The sequence below is a fragment of the Podarcis raffonei genome, chromosome 15, assembly GCF_027172205.1.
Source record: "Podarcis raffonei isolate rPodRaf1 chromosome 15, rPodRaf1.pri, whole genome shotgun sequence".
NCBI lineage: Eukaryota > Metazoa > Chordata > Lepidosauria > Squamata > Lacertidae > Podarcis > Podarcis raffonei.
In genome coordinates, this window is record NC_070616.1 from 21,231,997 (window position 1) to 21,253,938 (window position 21,942).

The 21,942-nt window shown below is 43.0% G+C and overlaps 1 protein-coding gene across 7 annotated transcripts in view; it reads left to right on the top strand.

The window, feature by feature from the left end:
* Positions 1–2,044: 2,044 nt before the first annotated feature.
* Positions 2,045–21,942, top strand: part of LOC128402396 (zonadhesin-like) — a 137,529-nt gene continuing 117,631 nt past the window's right edge. For all 7 annotated transcript variants that reach the window (XR_008327674.1, XR_008327675.1, XR_008327676.1 and 4 more), the window contains exons 1-6: positions 2,045–3,138; positions 3,964–4,051; positions 5,844–6,032; positions 6,403–6,511; positions 12,257–12,451; positions 14,995–15,102. Coding sequence is in view for 4 of the 7 variants with exons in the window: in XM_053366470.1 (XP_053222445.1) it covers positions 2,831–3,138; positions 3,964–4,051; positions 5,844–6,032; positions 6,403–6,511; positions 12,257–12,451; positions 14,995–15,102 (997 nt within the window). In the remaining 3 variants the exon portion in view is untranslated. The remainder of the gene's footprint in view (positions 3,139–3,963; positions 4,052–5,843; positions 6,033–6,402; positions 6,512–12,256; positions 12,452–14,994; positions 15,103–21,942) is intronic.

Below are 21,942 nucleotides of genomic sequence, written 5' to 3' on the forward strand. Positions count from 1 at the left end.
ACATTTGGAATTTAAAACAATCCACAGGACTGTCACAATTTGGGGCTGCTTTTGAAACACCTGCATTTTGCCAGTGCCTCTTTGAATTCTGGGGTCATCCTTACAACGTTGACCTCGGGGAGGGGGGGCTGTCATCTTTTTCCGCTGCTCGGTGTTCATTTCACTTCAGGCTCTTTTGGAAAGTGATTACCCAGGAGAGATTTGGTTACACGTTTGGCTCCGGCAAAGGAAACATCAGTTGCTGGGGCAGCAAGAGAACTTGGCAGTTTTTTGCATGGGTTTTGGGTTTCTCCCATGCCAGGCAGAGCCAGCTTTCCCTGGATCTGATGGCTGAACTTTGGAGCTGGTTCCTTTGGTTTTCTGCCCTTGCTTTCTTCTCAAGAGGTATGTTTAATTTTTCTTAATGTGTTCATTCTCTCCTTCATCACTGTCACCTAAATTGCTGCATACGCACCATACAATTAAAGTACACACACCCCAAATCCTGGGAGCTGTAATTTACCCATAGTAAAGCTGTAGTTTCCAGCACCCTTAACAAACTACAGTTCCCAAGATGGGAAAGAGTTGAAGTGTGTTGTAAATATATGGTGTGCATATGCAGTCTTTGTTTTTGTTTTGTGTTTTTTTAAAAAAAGAAGATTTGAGGGAACATTCTGTCCTCCGTTCCTTAAGCCTGGACAAGACCCTGAGTCAAGAATCTTTTACACGGCTTGTTGGCATTTTTGGTGGTGGTTGTTTTAAAAATAGAGATTTTTTAAAAAAATAATTCAGAAGAGAAAAGTAGTGCATACTCATTAATCATAAAGTATAAAAATAAGACTTCGCTAAGGGGAACAATGAATACAGTTTTACATCGTAATTCAAGAAGGAAATAAAAATCATCCATCTTTTGGCAAATTTGTTTTCATTCAGTGCATTTTCTCTTGTTCAGTATGTTTAAATAGTGAGATGCTTCTGTTGTCCCTGCCCCTTCCTTACATGGTATGGATAAGCCCACCATGTCTAAAAAGTACATCTCTCCCCCCCCCACAAAGCCTGTGAACTGTAGTTTGTTAAGGGTGCTTGCAATTATGACTCAGGGGTTACACTTCCCAGGATTCTTTGGGTGGGGTGTGCTTTAAATGCCCTTTAAATGTATGGTGTAAATATGGCATTAATTTCTGTGCATGCTTAGTAAATTTCTGGCAGTGGAACAATCCTGCCCCTTTTTGCTCTGCTCTCTTCTGTTTGCATGTTTGAAAGAAAAAGTCCATTTCTGAAAGAACAATCTGGCCCATGCTGCCGGCATCAAACATCTCTACCATTTGTTGGGCAGCTTGCCTAATAAGCAAATAATGAATACATGTGCTGAGAGTCAAGTCCTCCAAAAGGCATAGCACCAGGCACAGTTACAAAGGGATCATGGGCCAGACCTTCGTTAGATTGAAACTAATGGGCTCTCACTGGCTGAGCTCTGGAAATGATGTCGGGACACAGAAAAGAAGCATTTTAGTGTCAAGTGCTCACACTAAAATCTTTAGACCTTGGGTTCAGGAAGCCCATTTCCTAATACAAACTGTTGATTCATGAATTCCACCCTTTCAAAAAGGGTGTTTGTTTGTTTTTGTTACAAAGGAGCTTGCGGTATGATTATCTTCATTTTGCCTAAAGGGAAAGGTCCAGTATATCTGAAGGAGTGTCTCCACCCCCATCGCTTTGCCCAGACACTGAGGTCCAGTGCCAAGGGCCTTCTGGTGGTTCCCCCGCTGCAAGAAGCCAAGCTACAGGGAACCAGGCAGAGGGCCTTCTCAGTAGTGGCACCTGCCCTGTGGAACACCCTCCCATCAGATGTCAAAGAGATAAACAACTACCAGACTTTTAGAAGACATCTGAAGGCAGCCCTGTTTAAGGAAGATTTTAATGTTTAACAGATGATTGTATTTTAATATTTTGTTGGAAGCCGCCGAGAGTGACTAGGGAAACCCCGCCAGATGGGCAGTGTATAAATAATAAATTATTATTATTATTATTATTATTATTATTATTATTATTATTAATGAAGTTGCATTGAAGTCTCTTGGAAGCAGGTGTCAGTTTTCCCCCCTGAAGGGAGCCATATTTCTGGATTCTCAGGTTGGCTTCTGGTCTTCTGTTAGGCAGAGCTGGATTTGTGGCCAGCTCCAGAATCTCTCCTTGATAGCAAGGTTGTGCCCTGGGATGTGATAAAACTGCCTCTGGACATGTGTTGAGTTCCTTTCGAGAAGACACACTGCAAACCTCCCCATTGCTAGGATTGCTGGTAGATCTCCCAGGCCATGTCTTCCAGACATTGAGTCATAACATCTTTCTTCTGACCTTCTGAACTGAGAGGATTGTGGCATACAGGACCAGACTAAGACCTGGGAGACAAGTGTTCAAATCCCCACTAAGCCATGAAATTCACTGAGTGACGTTGGACTGGTCACTGCCTGACACACTAAATTACTACACAAGGTTGTTGTGAGGATTAAATGAGGAGAGTGAGAACCATGTACACCACCTTGAGCTCCTTGAAGAAAAAGAGGGGCAATTTATTTATTTATTGCATTTATATCCTGCCTTTCCTCCATCATGAAACCCGAGACAGCGTACATGTGAGAGCCAATGGGGTGTAGTGGTTAGAGTGTTATACTAGGATCTGGGAGACCAGGGTTCAAATGCTCACTCGGTCATGTAGCTCACTGGGTAACTTTGGGTCAGTCACTCACTCTAAGCTTAGCCAACCTCACAGAGTTGTTGGAAGGCTAAAATGGGGAGGAAAAGAACGATGTAGGCCACCTTGAGTTCTTTGGAGGAAAGGTGGACTATAAAAATGATAGACAGACAGACAGATGTGGTCCCCAGTTGCTCTCCAATCCAGGTACTGATCCAGACCTGTTTAGCTTTAGCAACGTGGTGGCCTCACATGCCTTCAGACAATTTCTGTTGGGAAGCTAGATCTAGTATCCTGGCTCTGCTGTGCTTGCCATCTCCAGGGACCGTTTTCTTCTTTCTTGCAGGAACTTTCCCTCTTTCCATGAGTGATGAAGATATAATCTGTAAGAGTCGGTGCCTCATTAACTGCTCAAAAGGATACTACCACACCTCTGGCAACTGCCTCGAGTGCCCTGTTGGATTCTTGTAAGGGAGCATCTTAGGCCAGTGATTTTGTGTGTGTGTGTGTGTTACACAATGAAACTAGAAATGCATAAAGGGATCCCAGAGAAGCTTCGGTTTGTTTCTGTGCTCAGAAGAGGCTAGTAGGGAGGTGGCACTTTACAGAGGTTTCCAGGCAAAAAGGAAAAGGAAGTAGGGCTCTGCCCTGAGGTCCTTACAAACTACAATTCATTATTGGGGAATCCATAAAGGGAGTGGAGAGGGGGACAGAGGAGAAGCAGGATAGTAAGGGACAATATTTCAGAATTGGGTGAAGGATGGATTTAGAATGGGATGAGAGTATTAGAAAGAAGGACCTTGGAATATTTTGCAGATCATGGGGATGGAGGAGAAATTTGATTTAGTATGCCTTTAAAGCCAAATATATCAAAGCCACACTGTCTGAAACAATATGCGACCCAGAACACAGCTATCCTTTGAAATTCTCACTTACCTAAATTTTCTGCTGCAGTTCTGCAACCAGTGTTTGCCAAAACGCACGTGCACAGTTAAAGCATGCATAAAAATATATGTATCGGTGAAAGTAACATACAAAATACATTATATCAGGGGAGATGGCTTGCAAAAAATGTGTACTTTAGTTAAAACTACCTACTGAGCCTAAAAAGCTACATTCCTGTGAGTGAACTGGAAGAAAACCTTCACTTTGAGTCCCACTATAGGGTGATAGTATGAGAGTCAGCCTATTAGGTCTAATTGAAGTTCAGCTGAGGCTTAGCCCTTGCTGTGGGAAACTCACAAGGAGCCAAAAGTCAGTTGGACTCAAACTTTTGTTGCTTTGCTTTGCAGCTGCCCAGGAGGTCAGATAGCTCCACGCTTATGCCCCATAGGAACCTATAATCAACTTACAGCTCAGGAAGATATTGCATCCTGCCAGGTAAATGAAACAGGACGGGAAAGAGGAGAGTATGTAGCTAAAATGGGGTTTCTGTTCATACTCAGAGGGTGCTCAGTTGCTGAATCCTTCTTGTTTCTTCAAACAATAAGGCAGGGAGCCCCACCCACCATGGGCGTAGCCAGGCTTTATTTTAGGAGGGCAGAACTGAGCTATCTGTGACACAATTGGTCAGTTAAGTATTTAGCAGCTGATTTTTGAAATAAAATTTAAAGGCTGCAATCTCTCTCTCTTTCACTCTTCCCCCTCCCCCATGTGTGTTGAGGAGCCCACAGTGTACCCAGGAGCAGAGCGGGAGACAGATCTCATGCAGTTTATCATGGGTTGGGGGGGGGGCAGGTAGAGCACAAAGTAAAACCTGTCAGCTGGGATAGTGCTCTGCTGATTATTGCATCTAACATGAGGGAGCAACTATGTGAAGTGGCAGTGCTGAAGGGCCTAGACATTCCTGGAATGAGGCTCTATAGATTGTCAGGGCCATATAGAGCCAGCTGGAGGCTGTTGTAAACTCAGGGGCTGGTAACACAGACTCCTGTCCAGATCCATCCTTACTTCCCATCTAAATGTATTTGGCATAGAAGATAGAGGTCTCTAAGTTAAAAAAAATGCAACTTTCATCATCCGGGTAGCAAAATCCCCATCATTAGATGTTCTGAATTAAAATAATACATTCAGTTGTTCTCCCTCTGCCAGGCAAAACATGGGGCGTGTTCCCAGATCCTGTGATTAACACATCTCTGCAGTGCTATTTAAGAGAAATTACTCTTTCATCAGCTGCTCATAACTGACGTGAGCCCAAAAGAATATTATGGGATTGTTTCTGATGTGTATGGGTTGTTTCTTAATATCTTGGGCATTGCAAAATGTGAGCACCAGTTTTTCTGCTTTTGACTTTCTTTCTTTCCCTTTAAATATTCCTGGTGCCAAGTAAGCTCCCACAAAACACCCCTGCTTCATCATCACACCCCTCCATCTTCTGCCAGAATAAAATAAAAAGAGTTCATTGAGTTTCTCCTTCTCTCTAATACAGAGTGCATTCTATAACACCAGCACTACCAGTGAAAAATCCCACCTCTACATTATGACATGTCAATCATCATCCAGCCACGGCAAGGCTAACTGGGGTTTCATTTATTCATCTTTATCCTGTTCCCAGGCAGGTTGGGGGGGTCAGTCCTTTTGTTTTCCTGGTCCATTGTTGTTTAGGTTTTATATGTAAGTAACTTCAGCTTAAAACTGGCTTGGCGACCAGTGCTGATCCCTTAGCATTGGTGTGATAATGTACCCACTGCTCACAACCCAGACCACAATATGCAGCACCAACTGAAGCCCCTGGACCAGCCACAAGGGAAGGTCCACATACTGTGCATTGCAGTAGTCTAAACATGAGCTCACCAGTGTATGAGTTACAGTGGCCTGGCTATCCTTGTCCAGGAATAGCACAATTGATGCACTAGCTGAAGTGGTGCTAATGGCTTTGCCCTTTGGAGGTCACCTGAGTCCACCACACATGAGTTGGATCTAAAAAGTTGCTGAAAGATCTGGCACATGAAGCAAAAAGAGATTGCAAAATGGAAGCAAAAATGTTGGTGTTATAAAGGGCAAATGCTTGTTCATGAGTTGCACCCAGACATTTGGCTGCTAGTGAAATGTTATTCATAAAGATCTTGGTTCCAGTAATGGCAAATTGGGAACGCAGCATTTCTGTGACTCCTTTGGGGACACCCTTCCACTTAATAGCACACCTCTTAATGGTTCATAACTTCCTTGGCAGGCCTGCCCAGATGGTTACATCAGCTTGGGCACCCGAGTTGGGTGCCAGGTTTGTCCAGATGGCTACCGGTGTGATCCACAGATGGGTCTACAGCGAAAGTGCATCCCTGGTCAGTATTCGCCTGCTGGAGAGATGGAGTGTCAGGAATGCCCCAAAGGATATGTCTGCCCCGATGGACAGGAGATACAGGTATAGAGTATCACACCTAATGCTAGCTGATCTCCTAATTGGTGTTCATCTTTTAGATGAGAAGAATAGGATGTGTCCTTTTTATGTTGATATAGTATAAGCACTTCTAGTTAATAATACTTTCTAATATTTTGATGTATTTTAACTTGATATTGTATCTTCTTTCTGTCTTTTTAATTGTATGGTAGTGACAAATAAGTAATAATACATACATACATACATAGTTTTTTTAATGTCCCTCTTAACTCTATTTTTGATTGCAAATTTATTTTGTTTGTGTATTAAGAATCAATTGGGCTTTGGTTGTATGGATAATTTTGTGTTGGGGAAAGGCATCATCATCAAATTGTTCTCTGTTTTCTCTCTTCAGCATTGCCCAGGTGGCCACGAGCCCAATCCCAGCCATACCTTTTGCAGAGCCTGCTTCCCTGGCTTTTTCTCTACGGAAGGAAGTCCAGAGTGCCAGCCTTGTCCAACAGGTAGGCTGTTCTTCTGAGCCACCTTGGATACAAAACACAGACAGGCCCTGGATCAATAGTAACTCTCTGCTTTTGCTTCCAAACCCTTGAAATAGTTCTTATTAAAGCAGTGGCTCAGTGACAGTCTGGGGGCAGTAGAGTCGTGAAGATATTTCAGCAGCAATTAGGTTTCATTTGCTCCATGCTGATCCCAGGAGAGCAAGACAATACTGTGTGACAAAGAGGTAATCTTCCCTTTCTTCTTCATAGTAAAAAGTGCAGTGATATGAGATAAAAGCCCTGTCCTTATATCATCGACTGGATAGGAGGCCACACACTCAATATTTAGGCAGGTTTCTGCTTTGGTATATGGGTTAACACAATAAATGCTATTCAATATTTAGACAGGGTGAATCAGCAGAGATGCTAAAGTCCCTGGTTGTTTTTCTATGAATGGTGCCTCTCATATTCTGCCAAAGACTCAGAGAAAGTGATTTCTGGCAACCCAGAGAGAGACGTGAGGCTTAGGGAAAAAATGAGGACTTGAGCATATTAAAAAGTGTGTGTGAATACACCCTGGTTTGACATGCCATAATCATTAATAACTTTGTGTGCTCTGATCTGGGGCTCCAGATTTTGGCACAATTAATGCACTTTGCAATTAAAAAGAAATGAAGCTTCATTTTCCCAGTCAGCTCCTGATGTCCATCTTGGGAGTTACCCAGTAAAATAGCTTTGAGTTGCTTAACAGTGTAAGGAATAAATGTTTTGGGGAAAAGGTCTTTGTGTCTGTTTCACGTCTCTCTGTGCGTCTTCAGCAGATGCTGAAGTGGAATTCTGTGTGACTTCAACTTATTGATTTGTAATAACCTCAGCTTGGGAGAATCTGTGGGTCAGGCCAGCCCACCTGAATGGGGGAGGGCTTGCCTGAGTGACTTTCAGGTCCTTTACAGCCCTACATTTCTATGACTTGAAGCAACTTGGCAGGCTCAACTTTTTAAGTCTTCAGGAAAGCTGAAAGTAAAGCCTGGGAGATTAGATGTGCTCCACCAGTAAATAAGTGAATTCTCAATTGTCCTCCATAAGCCATTTAAAGAGCTCCTTGCTCTTAACTACTGCACACCTCCCCCCTGCTTGATATTCCAGAGACGTCTTGATAATCCCGTCCTCAGGATATCGCTAGCCTGTCATTGTGGGAATGATCGGGGTGTTGCAAATTCATCACTGTGACATTAGCGCTGAACCAAATATGACAGGAGGATGGGCAGAGGGGAGCTCAGACCTTTGTTTTAAAAAGCAACAATTGCCTTTGAGAATTATGAAAGCGTAGAATGTTATTAGAGATGATTAATTGGCTGAAATGGCTCAGAAAATTACAGAGAAAGACAAGCAACCAGAATTAGAGGTTGCTTCCCACTGCACACTGTCTCTCAGCATAAAATCGGGCTGGAAGGGAATCAAATATCTGAAATAATTCATGCTGGAAATTTATTTCCCTCTGGAGATGGGTGAAGAGTTATCTGTGAAAATCACCAAAGCACTTTTTATGGGGAGAAGATGGGAAGCAAATGCATTTGGCTTACCCTTGTGAGTTTTTATTTTTAGATAGATAGATGATAGATAGATAGATAGATAGATAGATAGATAGATAGATAGATAGATATAGACAGATAGACAGACACACTATGAAATTCATATTACATTAAGACTGCATTCTTCTCCAATGCACCCATAGGCAAGGATTTCTCTGCCAAATTATATGAAAGCAGTTGCAAACAGGCTGGTAGTGTGATCTGAACAACTACCCAAAATCAAAGGAGTTTTCTTTTTTTGAAAATTGTATGAACTAGAACCCATAAATGCACAGCAGAGATAACTGCAAGGCTTCAGCGCTGCCTGCTTGCCAGGCATATTAGGAATGGTTGGTGGCATGTAAAAATACTCAGCGGCACTTCAGGCATCACCAGTGGCTTTTTATTTTTTTACTCTCAAGGTGAGTTGACTAAACACTTTCTAGCTTCTGCCGGTTTCTCTTTTTATCCCATTCTAAATTATCTGTCTCTAGTATGAAATAATAAATGTGAAGCTATAAAAGCATCAGCCTTGGGAATTCTGGGTGGACAAGGAAGAAAGGGCTCAGCATACATGCACAGCGAAGACCAGGGTCACAAGCCCAGCAATATCAGGACTGGTCTCCCACACAGGAATAGGGTGGTGGGAGAAGGCTGTAAGATAGGTACCTGCATTCCAGGGAGGTAATGGAAAAGTGTAAATTAAGACAAGGAAAAACACAGGGTGTCGATCAATGGTGAGGATTCTCCAGCCCATGGACCTAGTAAAGCCCACTAGGCCTCCCTATCTGACTCATGAGAACATTTTAGCCAAGCCATGGCCACATCATTTATGACACTGAGTGTGGAGCAGGTAAAGGTCTGCCTGGGCCACAAAGATATTTTCAGGCACCACCAATCAGCTGATGGGACCCCTGGCACGGTGACTTGCAAGCACCAAGAATCAGCTAATCATTGGGACTCTGCTAGCACTGTGCTTTGCAAGCCCTGATGATCAACTGACCATTGAGGCTTCTGTGCACAATGCTATGCTAACAATCAGCTGATTTACACTGATATAAAAACATTCTGTTTTAAATGTGTAACTTAAAACTTAACTTTCTTTCAAAAGTACACCTTTGGACATATTACCTTGTGCATTTTTTTGAGCCAAGAATTGTGTTGGGCAGATAGCTATGTTCTAATCCTCATGCTAAGTCCAAGAGGGGCTGATCAGGTCGATTTGCTTTGAAATTTGTGAAGATCAAATTTCTTAAGCATCCCTGGTCACAATACATCAGGGTAGCTTTCAGCACTGGACAGCTCCTTAATGAAAGCAGCTAAAGCTTTGCGGAGCTGTTTGCTTCGTGGCCTTCCAGGCCCAAAGTTCCATCTCCTGGGGAGTTTCAGGCTCTCCCCTTCTTCATGACTTGTTGCTCCATTGGAAGCCAAAGTATTTAATGAGCACATTCAGGTACCTCCCACTGTGCCAGTGTAGTCAGTAACTTGATTCTGATCTCTGTAATGAGGATCCTCCTAATTAAATAATGAAGTGTTCCTGTATTCTGGCTGCCTTGATGTCGACTGATAAAAGGCAAAATGGAATGATTGATGTTTCATGAAAAGCCTTGGTGGTTCACTTCCAGCAGTGGTCTGTAATTCACTGTTATGGAAATCAGATAACATTGGGTCTTGGGTTTCCAGGCTTTCGGCTTCTGGTATTAGTGTCCGATGAATAGAGAGCAGCCTGCTCCCGGGAGCATTCATTGTGCAAAATATGGAGCTAGGAGAACGTGTGCTGGCACCAAGGCAATCTCTAGAGGTTGGTACAGAATATTGTCATTTCAGAGCGGTTCTGGCAGAGCAAGACACAGTCTTTGTCTACAAAAATTGGCCATTTTTGACATAATGAAACATTTGCAAACCAGTCTTTTCTTAATATTAGCAACAAAGCCTAGGAAAGGCGTCTAAAACTCACACAGATATATATGAGCAGAGTGAGACTTTGTGCTGACCATCACCTGCCTTGCCCCACCCTCCAGCCCTAGACCCTTCAGAACACAGCTGCTGCCATGGGCATTATGTGTATGTGTCTTTTGATGAACCCAGTGGAAGATTATGAGTCATGGGGGTGGGGAGAGAGTATGTGTGAATTCAACAGTGTTTTATTTTGGGTTGCTAATTTGTTAAAATTGTTTTGTAGATTATGAGTGTGTAATGCTTTGTGAATCTTACATGACTTTTGTTGTGGGTTTGCTGTTTAGCTTATTTTTTAGTTATTTTGTTAATAGTGTTTTGTAGAAGGTGGTTGTTTTACTCATAATTTGTTAATTATTCTATACTATTTATGTTGTATTTATAATGCTCTATTATGCTACTGTTATTTTTTGCTTATGAGCCTTGTGAGTCAAAAGTGGCACAGAAATATAATAAATGAAAGTAAGTGTGTGTGTGTGTGTGTGTGTGTGTGTGTGTAATGTGGTTTGTCTCGAGTTCAACATTTTGGTGAAGGGGCTGTAATTTGTCCTGTGGTCCAACTCTAGAGTAAGATGAAGTTGTGAACTGGCCAAGGCTTTGCAAATATCTACATAAGAGGAAGAATGGCATAGGAGATGGAAATGCCCTTGTTCAAAGCAGGGATGTAGGAAGCTGCCTTATACTGTGCTAAACCTTTAGCAACCTAGGTTGGTGCCCTGACTGATGGGAGCTTTCCCAACTTCTCAGTAACAGTGGTGGTGGGGTCTTTCCCAATCCTGCACTCCAAGGTGCTTTAGCTAGAGGTGCTTGAGGTTAAACTTGTGGGGAGGACACCACACCCAGACACACCTAGGGAAAATGCTGAGATGTCTTTGGGAAATCTGGGCATCCTGTTTAGGAGGGGAAGAGCAGTATAACCCTGAGGAGGCCAGCAGGAGGCTAACTGAAACTTCTGAGTCATCAGAGTGTGAGGTTCAAGGGAGAAGAAGTCAGGACATTCAGGAAGTATGTAAGCATCTAGGAATAGTGTTGCTACTTTTGAAGAGGGAGTATAAGGAGGAGCCAAGGAGGAAGGGCTTGTGGAAATGATGGACCTGCCCCCATTTCTAGGACTGATCTCTCTAGTCAGGTCTAGAGCTTGGCAAAGGTGCAGTGTCTCCAAACAGAAGGGAAGAGCAGGATGCATGCATTTTGTGATGCCCTCATGGCTTTAATACAACCAGTGGAACCAATCAATGGCAAGACGCCAGGGCCTTCATCCTTCCCTCAATTATCCTAATGTGGAGCTTCCATATCCCATCTGGGATTTCTGCTCTTTTAAGAACACCATGGAAGGCAAAATTTCTACAGGGGCAGTTTCCCCCATCACAGTGAAGAAGGAAATGGATCTGCACCTTGCTCTACACAGGAAGCCTTTAAGAAGGAGGGGAGGCGCCAGGGTTCAGTCACAGAATGTGGGCTTTGCATAGAGCATGCATTTCCCTTGACCTTCACAATAGGCAGCTTTGTCCCATTGGTGGCCTCAACAGGCACTAGTGCTGCAGTGCTGCAGCAGAGAAAATGGGATACTGAGAGAAGGAGAAATTAACAGCTGTTCCATCCCTACTTTGAAAACAACATCTCCCTGGATGTTAATTCCAAATTAATTCTGATTTCACTTCGAACGTTGCAAAGCAACATGATTTTCAACTACTTTGCTGAGGGAAGGTGGAGGTATCGACGCTTTGCAAGAGTGACTGCAGTCATGACCTGGTATCTCCTCACTCCATCACCTCCTGCTTTAAGCAATATCATTAGGGAGAAGAGCAGGGAGAGGACTTGACCTCTGATATCACTTGGTTTCCTACTGCTCTGCAGACTGTGGGTGTGCATTTTATTGGTGTTCAGGGAAGTGTGGTACCATTCTTTATCTTAAATAAATCTGGCGTCCTATGCTCATTAGCTCTAGAAAGAGAGAAAGAGAGAGAGAGAGAGAGAGAGAGAGAGAGAGAGAGAGAGAGGAAAGAAAGAAAGAAAGAAAGAAAGAAAGAAAGAAAGAAGAAAAGAAAGAAAGAACTTTCAAATGTTGTCAGAGAACTAAGTGCATTTAGCCAGCCAACCATTCTCCACAGGTTCTGAGCCATAGACACCATCTTGTCCTTTCGCTGATTTCACCAGCTTCAGTGAAATCATGCAGGGGCTACAAGAATGCATCCCTTGTCCGCCACATCACAACCTGTCACTTTGCTTTTTCCTTCAGGATATTCCTGTCCTCATGCCGGCACCATTCAGCCCCTCCCCTGTCCCCCTGGCTCTTGGGACCCAACTCCCAGGCAGACTGAGAGTCCAAAGTGTAATGGAAGTGCCTGCTCTACAGATGGCCTGGGTGAGGTGCATCAGGCCCAGGAATCCACTCGCTCTGCTGGAGCCCTTCAGTGCCAGCTCTGCCCTTCAGGTGACTCTCCCCCCTTTTTTTGCATTATGCTGATTTGTTTATCCACACAGTACTTGGGGGAGCCAGTGAACAGGCTTCATTTGATGCCATGTGGACAGTGGAATTCAGGTCAGTGTTCAATGTCTGAAGGAAAGCACAGAAACTAGAAGTGAGTCAAGTTTCATAGTTCAAAGGAAGGCCTGCTTTGTCGCTACACCTGGATTACGGAACTCCCTGCTTCAAGAACGGACCTGTTCTGTTGGCTTTTCACTGCCTTCTGAAGACATGCTTATGACAACAGGCCTTAAATCTATTTGGCAAATTTGCTTTGGATTTTCGTCTGCTGCTCCGCTTGCTTTTAGCAATTTGCTTTGGCTTCTTAATTGCTATTTTTGTTATCAACATTTTGCAATCAAAAAGCAGAGTTGTGACTAGCGATATCCTCATTATGGTAAATATTGTAATAAATACAACCAAGTATTTATCTGTAAGCCACCCTGAGGCCTGTCAGAGGAAAAGGCGGGACATAAATAAATATATTATAATAATAATAGTAATTAATACAGCTTTTAAAAAAGTTGGTTGTAATGTGTCTTTTGGAAAAAGAGAACATTGTTTCTGCTGTTTTTGCTGGTTCAATTGGTACAACTTTGTTGAAAACAACGAGGGCTGATACAAAATAACTGGACTTTTGGTTTTGAGCTGAAAGGAACATTAAGGAACTAAAATCCCCCTAGAGGGGTAATAGGGATACTACATTACAAAAATGACTGAAGTACGTAAATTCCAAGCAGAATTGGACAGAACACTCGCTCTCTTGGGAAACTTGAAAGATGAATACAATGTTATGTCTACAAAGGTATCACTACTACACTGGTCAGTAAACAACAGTTTTGAGCCTGATAAGGATTTGAAACAGGAAGCCTACTTAACTGAACAAATAAATGAAACTGAAAGTGCAGAAATGATGGAGCAAGGTGCTGTTTTTGAAGAAAATGAAGGAGAAGCAGGAGATGTGCAGGAGTTAAAGGAAAGTTACAATATGAGGCCTGACATGATGATAAAAAAGGACAATAAAAATTGGATGTGGAAAGCCTGGTCTGAATGGGAGCCTGGAAAATGGAGAGATCTCCCTTGGAGGAGATCTGAAGACCTGAGGATTACAAATCTGCGGAAGGTGAAAGCTGGAGCCTTGGGGACATCTGGATCTGTAAGAAATTTGAAACAAGAGTTGGAGCCCCCCACAGGCTTTGCTTTTAAGTATGGAAGATCGGCTGGAAGCAACAAGGATTCTGCTGGGCCGGAGCCCCTCCGAGACTTGGGGTTTAACACTAAGGACCATCAAAGAGACCGGCAGAAAGGAACTGAGAGAGATAAAAGGGCCTCAGATGTGAGGTCTCCAGGCTAAATAAATAACATAAAGACTGATGGACATTGGTCGGGGACTGGAACCGGGAAAAGGGTGGGTGGAGGTTGGGAATCCAAAGGGCACATAAGGATAATTTGTTTTCCTTTTTTTATTTTTAATTAGTGGTAAGGAAATTGGGTAAATCGTGGAAGGGAAATTTTGGTCGACTTTAGGAAAAAGGTTTAAGAACAACTAATGAGGTATAAGTATTGATGTGTGTTTTTTAATAAGGTAAAATTGGTTTTTTCTTTTTTTAAATTAATTGAAAATAAGATTGTTAAAAATAAATGGAGGAAATGGAAAAAAGAAGCAAAGTAAAAAAAAATGGTATGTTAGAATAAATGTATAAGTTAAGGTAAAGAAATAAGTTAAGGACTTGCTGAACTGACAATTTAAATTGGAATACAAGAAGGGGAGGTGTGAGGAGGTCTGAGAAATAAGGTTAGGAACAATAAGTATTAGTAACTTTATGTGTTTTTTCTATTTTTCTTTTGTTGTTTAATTTTGTTATGTATTTTTGTATTTTTCTTTTGTTCTGTTTATTTTTTGTCCTTGTTTGTTTCTTGAAAATGCTAATAAATATTTAATTAAAAAAAAAAAAGTAATGTGTCTTTTAAAAATTGTTTAGATATCGGGGGTTTGGATTTTATATTGTTAGCTTCTGGATGCATCATGCCCAAATATAGTTCTTAACTAGCTTATGCAAGCATGTACCCCTTTAGATAGCAGGTGGGGAGATTGTTTGAATGAGTGCTTTCCAAAGGGTAGATAGATATTTCCCTATGGCAGAACATCTGCATGTGTGCTCCCCTGCTTGCAGATTGAAGTGGTAAAGTCCAAGTATGAGGTGTCCTGATTGTGACTAGACACTTTGTGAGGTCTACTGGGGAGATGACTCTCACCTGAAGTCATTATCAGGGGGCCTGCTATTAGTGGGGCCTGTAGGCTGGGTCCCAAGAGGTGCAATGGTTGCCTCTGAATTTAAGCTACTGGGGAACCCAAGTGAGGATAGCGCTGTTGCACCCAGATCCTTCCTGCAGGCTTCCCAGAAGAGGCATGTCATCAGCCACTGTGAGAACAGGGTGCTGGACTAGATTTGGCCATTGGGCTTGATCTAGCAGCCAAGTTCTACTTATATTCTTCTCTCATCTTGCAGGCCACCTCTGTGCTGATGATCTCATGACAGCTCCATGCCCCGCAGGAAGCTTTGAGCCCAAGGAACGTTTCCTGAGGCCCAGCGATGGCTCTTCTTCATACTTTTCAGGTTCGTGCCTTATATTATCTCTGTTTTGCACAATGGGGAAAGCTGTTTCAGCTCTAAATCACACCACTAATTAGGCTCTTCTACAGTGGCTGACAGTTATAGTGCTTATTTACTACCCTCTGGCATAAAGCAAGGCATGTTAGACACCAAGGAAATTTCCTAGAAATTTGTACACGGAGACTTCTGAGAATTATTGGTTTCCTTTCTTTCTTTGTTTTTTTTAAAACAAAAACAAGGTGTTAACTTGGGTAGTAACTTCCTTGGAAGTCACTGAAGGTTCATGAAAGGTGCTAGATAGCCCCAAGGCACTGAAATCTCATTGAGAAGCCACTGGAACTTCGAGTAAGCCAGAACTATAGAAGACAATTTGCACCCATGATTCAAGGAGGAAAAATTGCTATTTCAGAACTTTATTACTTGCTTGATAGGAGGAACATCAACATCTAAGAGCAGAAGGGATAGACCGTTCTTCTACAGCAGGGGTGCTAACCTCCTTATTTATTTATTGGTAAGATTTCTTACTTGTCCTTCAGCATAAAGCCCCAGGGCAGGTTGTTACAATAGAATATGCAATAGACTGAAAACCTATAAAGCTATTGCAATTATAAAACAAGGAAAACCACTCTAAATGGAACAGAACTGTATAAATTCAGCAAAGGAGGTGGGTCCCCTCCAAAACAAAATGCTTTAACTGTTGAAGGCCAAGGTAAAGAGGAGGATCTTCAGCAGACTGCAGAAGCTGTGCAACGAAGATGACACGAACACCTCTATGGGGTAGGGGCTCCAAAATTTAGGGGGTGCCAGAGAGAAAGCACTCTCCTGGGCCACCATTCCCTGCTCTTCTAAGGGTGGTGGGACCACCATGAGAGCCCCATCTACAGATCTGAGTACCCAAGCAAGGTTGGTGGGGTTTTTAAAAAATATTTGAGACCCAAGTCATTTGTGGTTTTAAAGACTAATGTGAGCACCTTGTCCATGCTGTCTGGGGCTGATGGGAGTTGTAGGTTAGAAACATTGGGAAGGCTACAGTTTAGCCACCCTTATTGTACAGAACCTTGACTCTTAAGAAGTCCTAAAAGTCATTAGCTGCTGTAATGTAGCTAATGTAACCCAAAGCAGTGAATTACTTTTAGGATGTAACCCAAAGCAGCCTTTGCACACTGTCACACTGGTGTGACTTCTGTTTGGAATGGTTCTGCTTCTTCTTAACATACCTAATGAGTTTCTGTCCCCAGATTTTCCAACTGAAATAGTCGTTTCCTGGCTCAGTTGGTGTAATGCATACTTCAATAGCACAAGGTCACTGTGAACATTCTCCATCATCTGAACAGACAGGCATAAGCAATTGGTGCACTGAAGTGTAGGCAGGGAGATGAAGTGTGAGTCTTGAGAGGGACCAGAAGGATTTCTGGGTCAGATTCATTGAAGCCTCCATCTGCAGGCACAGTCTATTGTTGCAAGCTAGTATCAGAGCTCAGGAGTCTATCCGATGGGGGCTTAGAATACGGATGCCGGAGAAGCTGGCAGAGTGGAAGATAAACAGGTAAGCAGGGAAGTAGACTTACCAGTTTCTATCCCATTTGCCTCCAAACATTTTCATGCCTCTCCATATTGTGATGGCAGCGTATTCCCATGGGAACCCTGTTGCAGAGAGATTAGGTAGCTGATGGAATCCATTCCATTAAAACACAGGTTTATTTTACTTACACTTGATATCCATTAGGACAGGAGATTGATAGCTTGGCCAATGGCCTTTGTCATAGCATTTGCCTTAATGGATAACACCTATAAGTGAAATAAACCTATTTTAAATGAAACTGACTTCATGAACAGCCTCCTCTGAAGCAGAGGGCATCTTTATGAATATGTATCCCACATGCTTTGTGTGTGCTGGTCATGTTGGATTTCAACTCAGGGAGCACAACAGTGTAAGTTAATTGGCGACTGCAAGTATAAATGGTCATTATCATTATCTGGTAACTAAAGGAGCGCAGGATGTAGAAAATTATGCATCTCAGTATATACAGAGCTGAACAGAATGCCTACATAGGAGGAAACTAATTTGATCGTTTTCTAATATATGTTGGCAAGGTAACAAGTGTCCTCAAGTTTCACAAAAGTCAGGAATATTTATAATCAAGCCTTCCTTGGGCAGAGGCCCCACGTTCTCCACAGCTGATTCCAGGAGTTGTTTTTAATAACTCCAGGGTTTTAGATGTGGTTCTCTGTCATCTGTGCCTGGAGATGCTGGGGACTGAACCTAGGATTTTTTGCACCAAGTGCCAGTAGCAGAAGGAGCAGGATTTTTTGTGCATGGAAGGAAAACAAGAAAGGGAGAACGGGCGCAAAAGGAGGGTGGCCAATCTGTAGCATGGTGGTACACCATTCATTTTGCCTATGTAAGGTCACAAGGTAAATCCCTGAGGCCAACGACCTCTACCCAAGACCTCAGACAGCTACTACCTGCTGAAGTCAGGCAGTATTAGGCTGATCCCTGATCTTGATTCCTGTAACATCTAAGTGTAGACGATCATGATCCAGGACAGGTCCTTTTGTGGATTCCACAACATCAACATAGATGTGTCTTCTGTCCATTTTTATTTCACTGTCATTGAAAACATAAAAACGCCAGACTCATCAGATTGGCTGCTGCATTTTCTTTCGTTTTGAAACCAACTTGCAGATACCCCCCCCCCAATTTATTTTCCTTCTCTCTATTTTTAAGTTATTTATTTTTTCGACTTACCGTCTGGATTATCAGTTATTATCCTTTCAGTGGAGTTTTCAGAAGTCATGCTATAATGAGCGGGGAAGCTTGTTCAATGCGAACGAGTTTTGCAAATTAACGAGTAATTGGGCAAACTCAATTAAAAAAAATAATCCGATGGTGGTGCATCACAAACTGCACACACTTCATTTATTTTGTTAATTGTCATTTGTCTTTGATTATATATTCTTTCCCATACCACGCTAGTGAGTGGAATGAGATATGGTTCTTTTTCCAGTGAAAATAATGGTACAGTGGTACCTCGGGTTATGTTACCTTCGGGTAATGTAATTTCGAGTTACGAACACGGCAAACCCTGAAGTGTATACTTCTGGGTTTCGCTGCATGTGCGGGCACAGAAGTGCTCTATTGCACTGTGTGCGCGCGCAGAAGTAGCACCTCCAGATAGGGACTTTTTGGGATAAGTACGGACCCCCGGGATGACTTAAGTTCATATCTGGAGGGTCCACTGTATCTAGCTGACAGGAGGGGGCTTCATATGCCTTCTCTTGGACAAGAAAAGCCTGCTGGATGAGGCCAAAGGGAGTCCAATCTAGTCCATGTCCTGTTCTCACAGTCACCACCCAGATACCTGTGGAAAACCCACAAGCAGGATTCAGACACAGGAGCACTCTTCCCTCCTGTGGCTTCCAGCAACTGGCATTCAGAAGCATCACTTCATCTGACCGTGGAGGCAGATCACAGCCTTCATGGCTAACAGCCCTCTCCTCCATGAATTGTCTAATCTTAAAGCCACTTAAGTTGGTGGCTGTCACTGCCTCGTATGGGAGTGAGTTCCATCGTTAAACTATGTGCTGTGTGCAGGGCTTTCTTTTCTCTCTGCAGAATCTCTCAACATTCAGCTTCATTGGATGTCCAGGAATTCTAGTGTTTAAACTATCCATTTTGGAACCGAATGATAATGGATAAGAATGATGTCATCGGGGCAGATGTTGGCAGAGCACTCCCAGGCCATTTTCTAAGCTGTTATCTCAGTTGACAAGACTCCCAGGTTTCTCTGGCAGGATTTGAAACAGGTGTTTTTTGGCACCTCTTGCATGAATCCACCTAGGGTAGCCATCCCCAAACTGCTGCCCTCCAACTGAGAGCAGTGACTACATTTCCACAGCACTGTTCCACAGCATTTGATATTTTCATTTACATACATTCATTCGAAATAAGATGGGTTTATGAAGCAATTCCAAATCCTCCCACCATGCTGATGAAGAATTCTACAAAACAGTAGTCAATATCTGGAATCACTGTTCAGTGTTGGACATAATATTTGCTGAATACACAAAGCTTCACAGCTTGTCTTTCATCTTACAAAGTATGGTACCTCGCTTCATTTAAAGATTTTGATACTAAAGATTTCATTTTGTACTTATTATGGTTTGAAGGAATTCTATAAATATTGTCTATTGTGTATGTACATGGTCATCGTTTGCCTAGATATTGGTGACGCCCTCCAGATACAACAGGAGTAGGGAACAGACTTGAGGGGCAGGGTTTAAATGCATATCTCCAGGATTCCCTGTCTGGTCCTCAGAACACTCCCCAGGCCAAACACCCCTCACCAGTCCTGCTTCACACCTCAGATGTGTTTGCATGGATTCCCTTGAACTCCAGCTCCCATCAGCATAAGCCACCATGGCCACCTGCCAAGAATGATGGGTAGTCCGTCAACATCTGGAAACCCATTTGCAGGCACCTGGACGCTTCCCCCACAGGATCCTGGCAGGTGTAGTTTGAGGAGGATGCCGAGAGGGGTTTCCACTTCCTCTTCCAGAACTACAGTGACTGAAATGTAGATAACATACATACACAATTTTATTTGTTTGCCGCCTATCCACAGTTCAAAGCATGTGTGAGGTGAAAATAATGCATGTTGTTGTTTAGTCGTTTAGTCGTGTCCAACTCTTCGTGACCCCATGGACCAGAGCACACCAGGCACTCCTGTCTTCCACTGCCTCCCGCAGTTTGGTCAAACTCATGTTCATAGCTTCGAGAACACTGTCCAACCATCTTGTCCTCTGTCATCCCCTTCTCTTTGTGCTCTCAATCTTTCCCAACATCAGGGTCTTTTCCAGGGAGTCTTCTCTTCTCATGAGGTGGCCAAAGTATTGGGGTCTCAGCTTCAGGATCTGTCCTTCCAGTGAGCACTCAGGGCTGATTTCCTTCAGAATGGATAGGTTTGATCTTCTTGCAGTCCATGGGACTCTCAAGAGTCTCCTCCAGCACCATAATTCAAAAGCATCAATTCTTCGGCGATCAGCCTTCTTTATGGTCCAGCTTTCACTCCCATACATCACTACTGGGAAAACCATAGCTTTAACTATACGGACATTTGTTGGCAAGGTGATGTCTCTGCTTTTTAAGATGCTGTCTAGGTTTTTCATTGCTTTTCTCCCAAGAAGCAGGTGTCTTTTAATTTCGTGGCTGCTGTCACCATCTGCAGTGATCATGGAGCCCAAGAAAGTATAATCTCTCACTGCCTCCATTTCTTCCCCTTCTATTTGCCAGGAGGTGATGGGACCAGTGGCCATGATCTTCATTTTTTTAGATGTTGAGCTTCAAACCATATTTTGTGCTCTCCTCTTTCACCCTCATTAAAAGGTTCTTTAATTACAGCATAGCAAAAGTAGTCATCAACAATAGCCTAGCCCATGAGTCTGTTCAGCAGCCTCAGCTTTTGTAGCTGGAGTCAGTGAGAGCCACACCCTCCCAGGCCAAGTTGGGAAAGGCCTGCAAACAAGTCCTCAATAGCTTAATTCATAACCTATTCCATGCCAGACTTTTATTTTCTGAAGAGACATGGATCAGTAATAGATCATCTGCGTTGCCTGCAGAATGTCCCAGGTTCAATCCCTTGGCTAGGGCTGAGTATGTTCCTCTTCTGAAACCCTGGAGAGCTTCTGCCAGACAGTGTTGGCAATACTGAGCTAACTGGACCGACAGCCTGCCTTAGTATAAGGCAGCTTCCAAAGTTCTTCTGTTAGAAGTGCTGCCAGTCTTTACAATGGAAAGTTGCTTGTGTGGGTGCGTTGTTTTACACTTATGGGAGGGGGCGGCAATTCCTCTTGCCCGATGACAATGCATTCACTGAATGTGTGGCTATGAGGGGGGGTAGTTCCAGCCAGACCTCATTTATTTTTCCCTCCCCCTCATCTTGACAACCTCCCAGTCTGCACCCATCATGCACCAGCTCCATTGTTTAAGTCACACAGTTCCAAGGACCCCGCCACCCATTCAGGATGTTTGTCATTCATGCAGGTATCCGAGTGTTTGCGCCAAGTCTATCGCTAGTCTGTGAAACCCATTCATTGCTCTCCATTCTGAATACGAATGTGGGCTTGGCTTTTTGCACAGACCTGGCTCTCTGAAGTCCCAGCCCCGGGTGTCCTTGCTTTTAACTACATTAACAAAGAGACAACAGCCAGCCGATACCCACAAGTGTTCACAGGCTGGTATATTTACTTTGAGTTTAATATTTCTCATTCTCATATGATCGGCTTTGAGCAAAATTCCCGACTGCTTTTTATCACTTTCATATGAGGGGGGCGAAAACCACAGACGGATGATATTTAAAGCTCAGCTAGTCCAATCGTGCCACCTGCTGGTGGGAATGGGGTGGGTTCCCTAATTCTTGATTCTGCATCACTGTTCAAGAGCACAAGGAAGGGCTTTATATAGCATAGCTAAAATGGATAAGTCCTATTTGCCTGCTTGCTGGAGGTGATGTGCAGCTCATGGTTCCTTTGTGCATATGTGGTGGGACTGTGCCAAAGTTGCTAGTTCTGAGGTGATATATTTATAGAAATAATAACAACAACAAAACTGGAAAAATCTGTTTAAAAAACAGCAACTTCCTGAAATAGCACTCTTGGTTATATTCAATGGAGAAAGCCAGCGCCTATTATATAAAACATTTAATTGGTTACTTATTAATGGTTGTGAGGATATTGATAGCTAGCAATTGGAGAGAAGCAAAGCATTTAAATGTACAAAAAAGGTATTGTGTAATTTGGAACGTAGAGTTTTCTGCAAAATTGATGCAAAACTTTGTGCAGCTA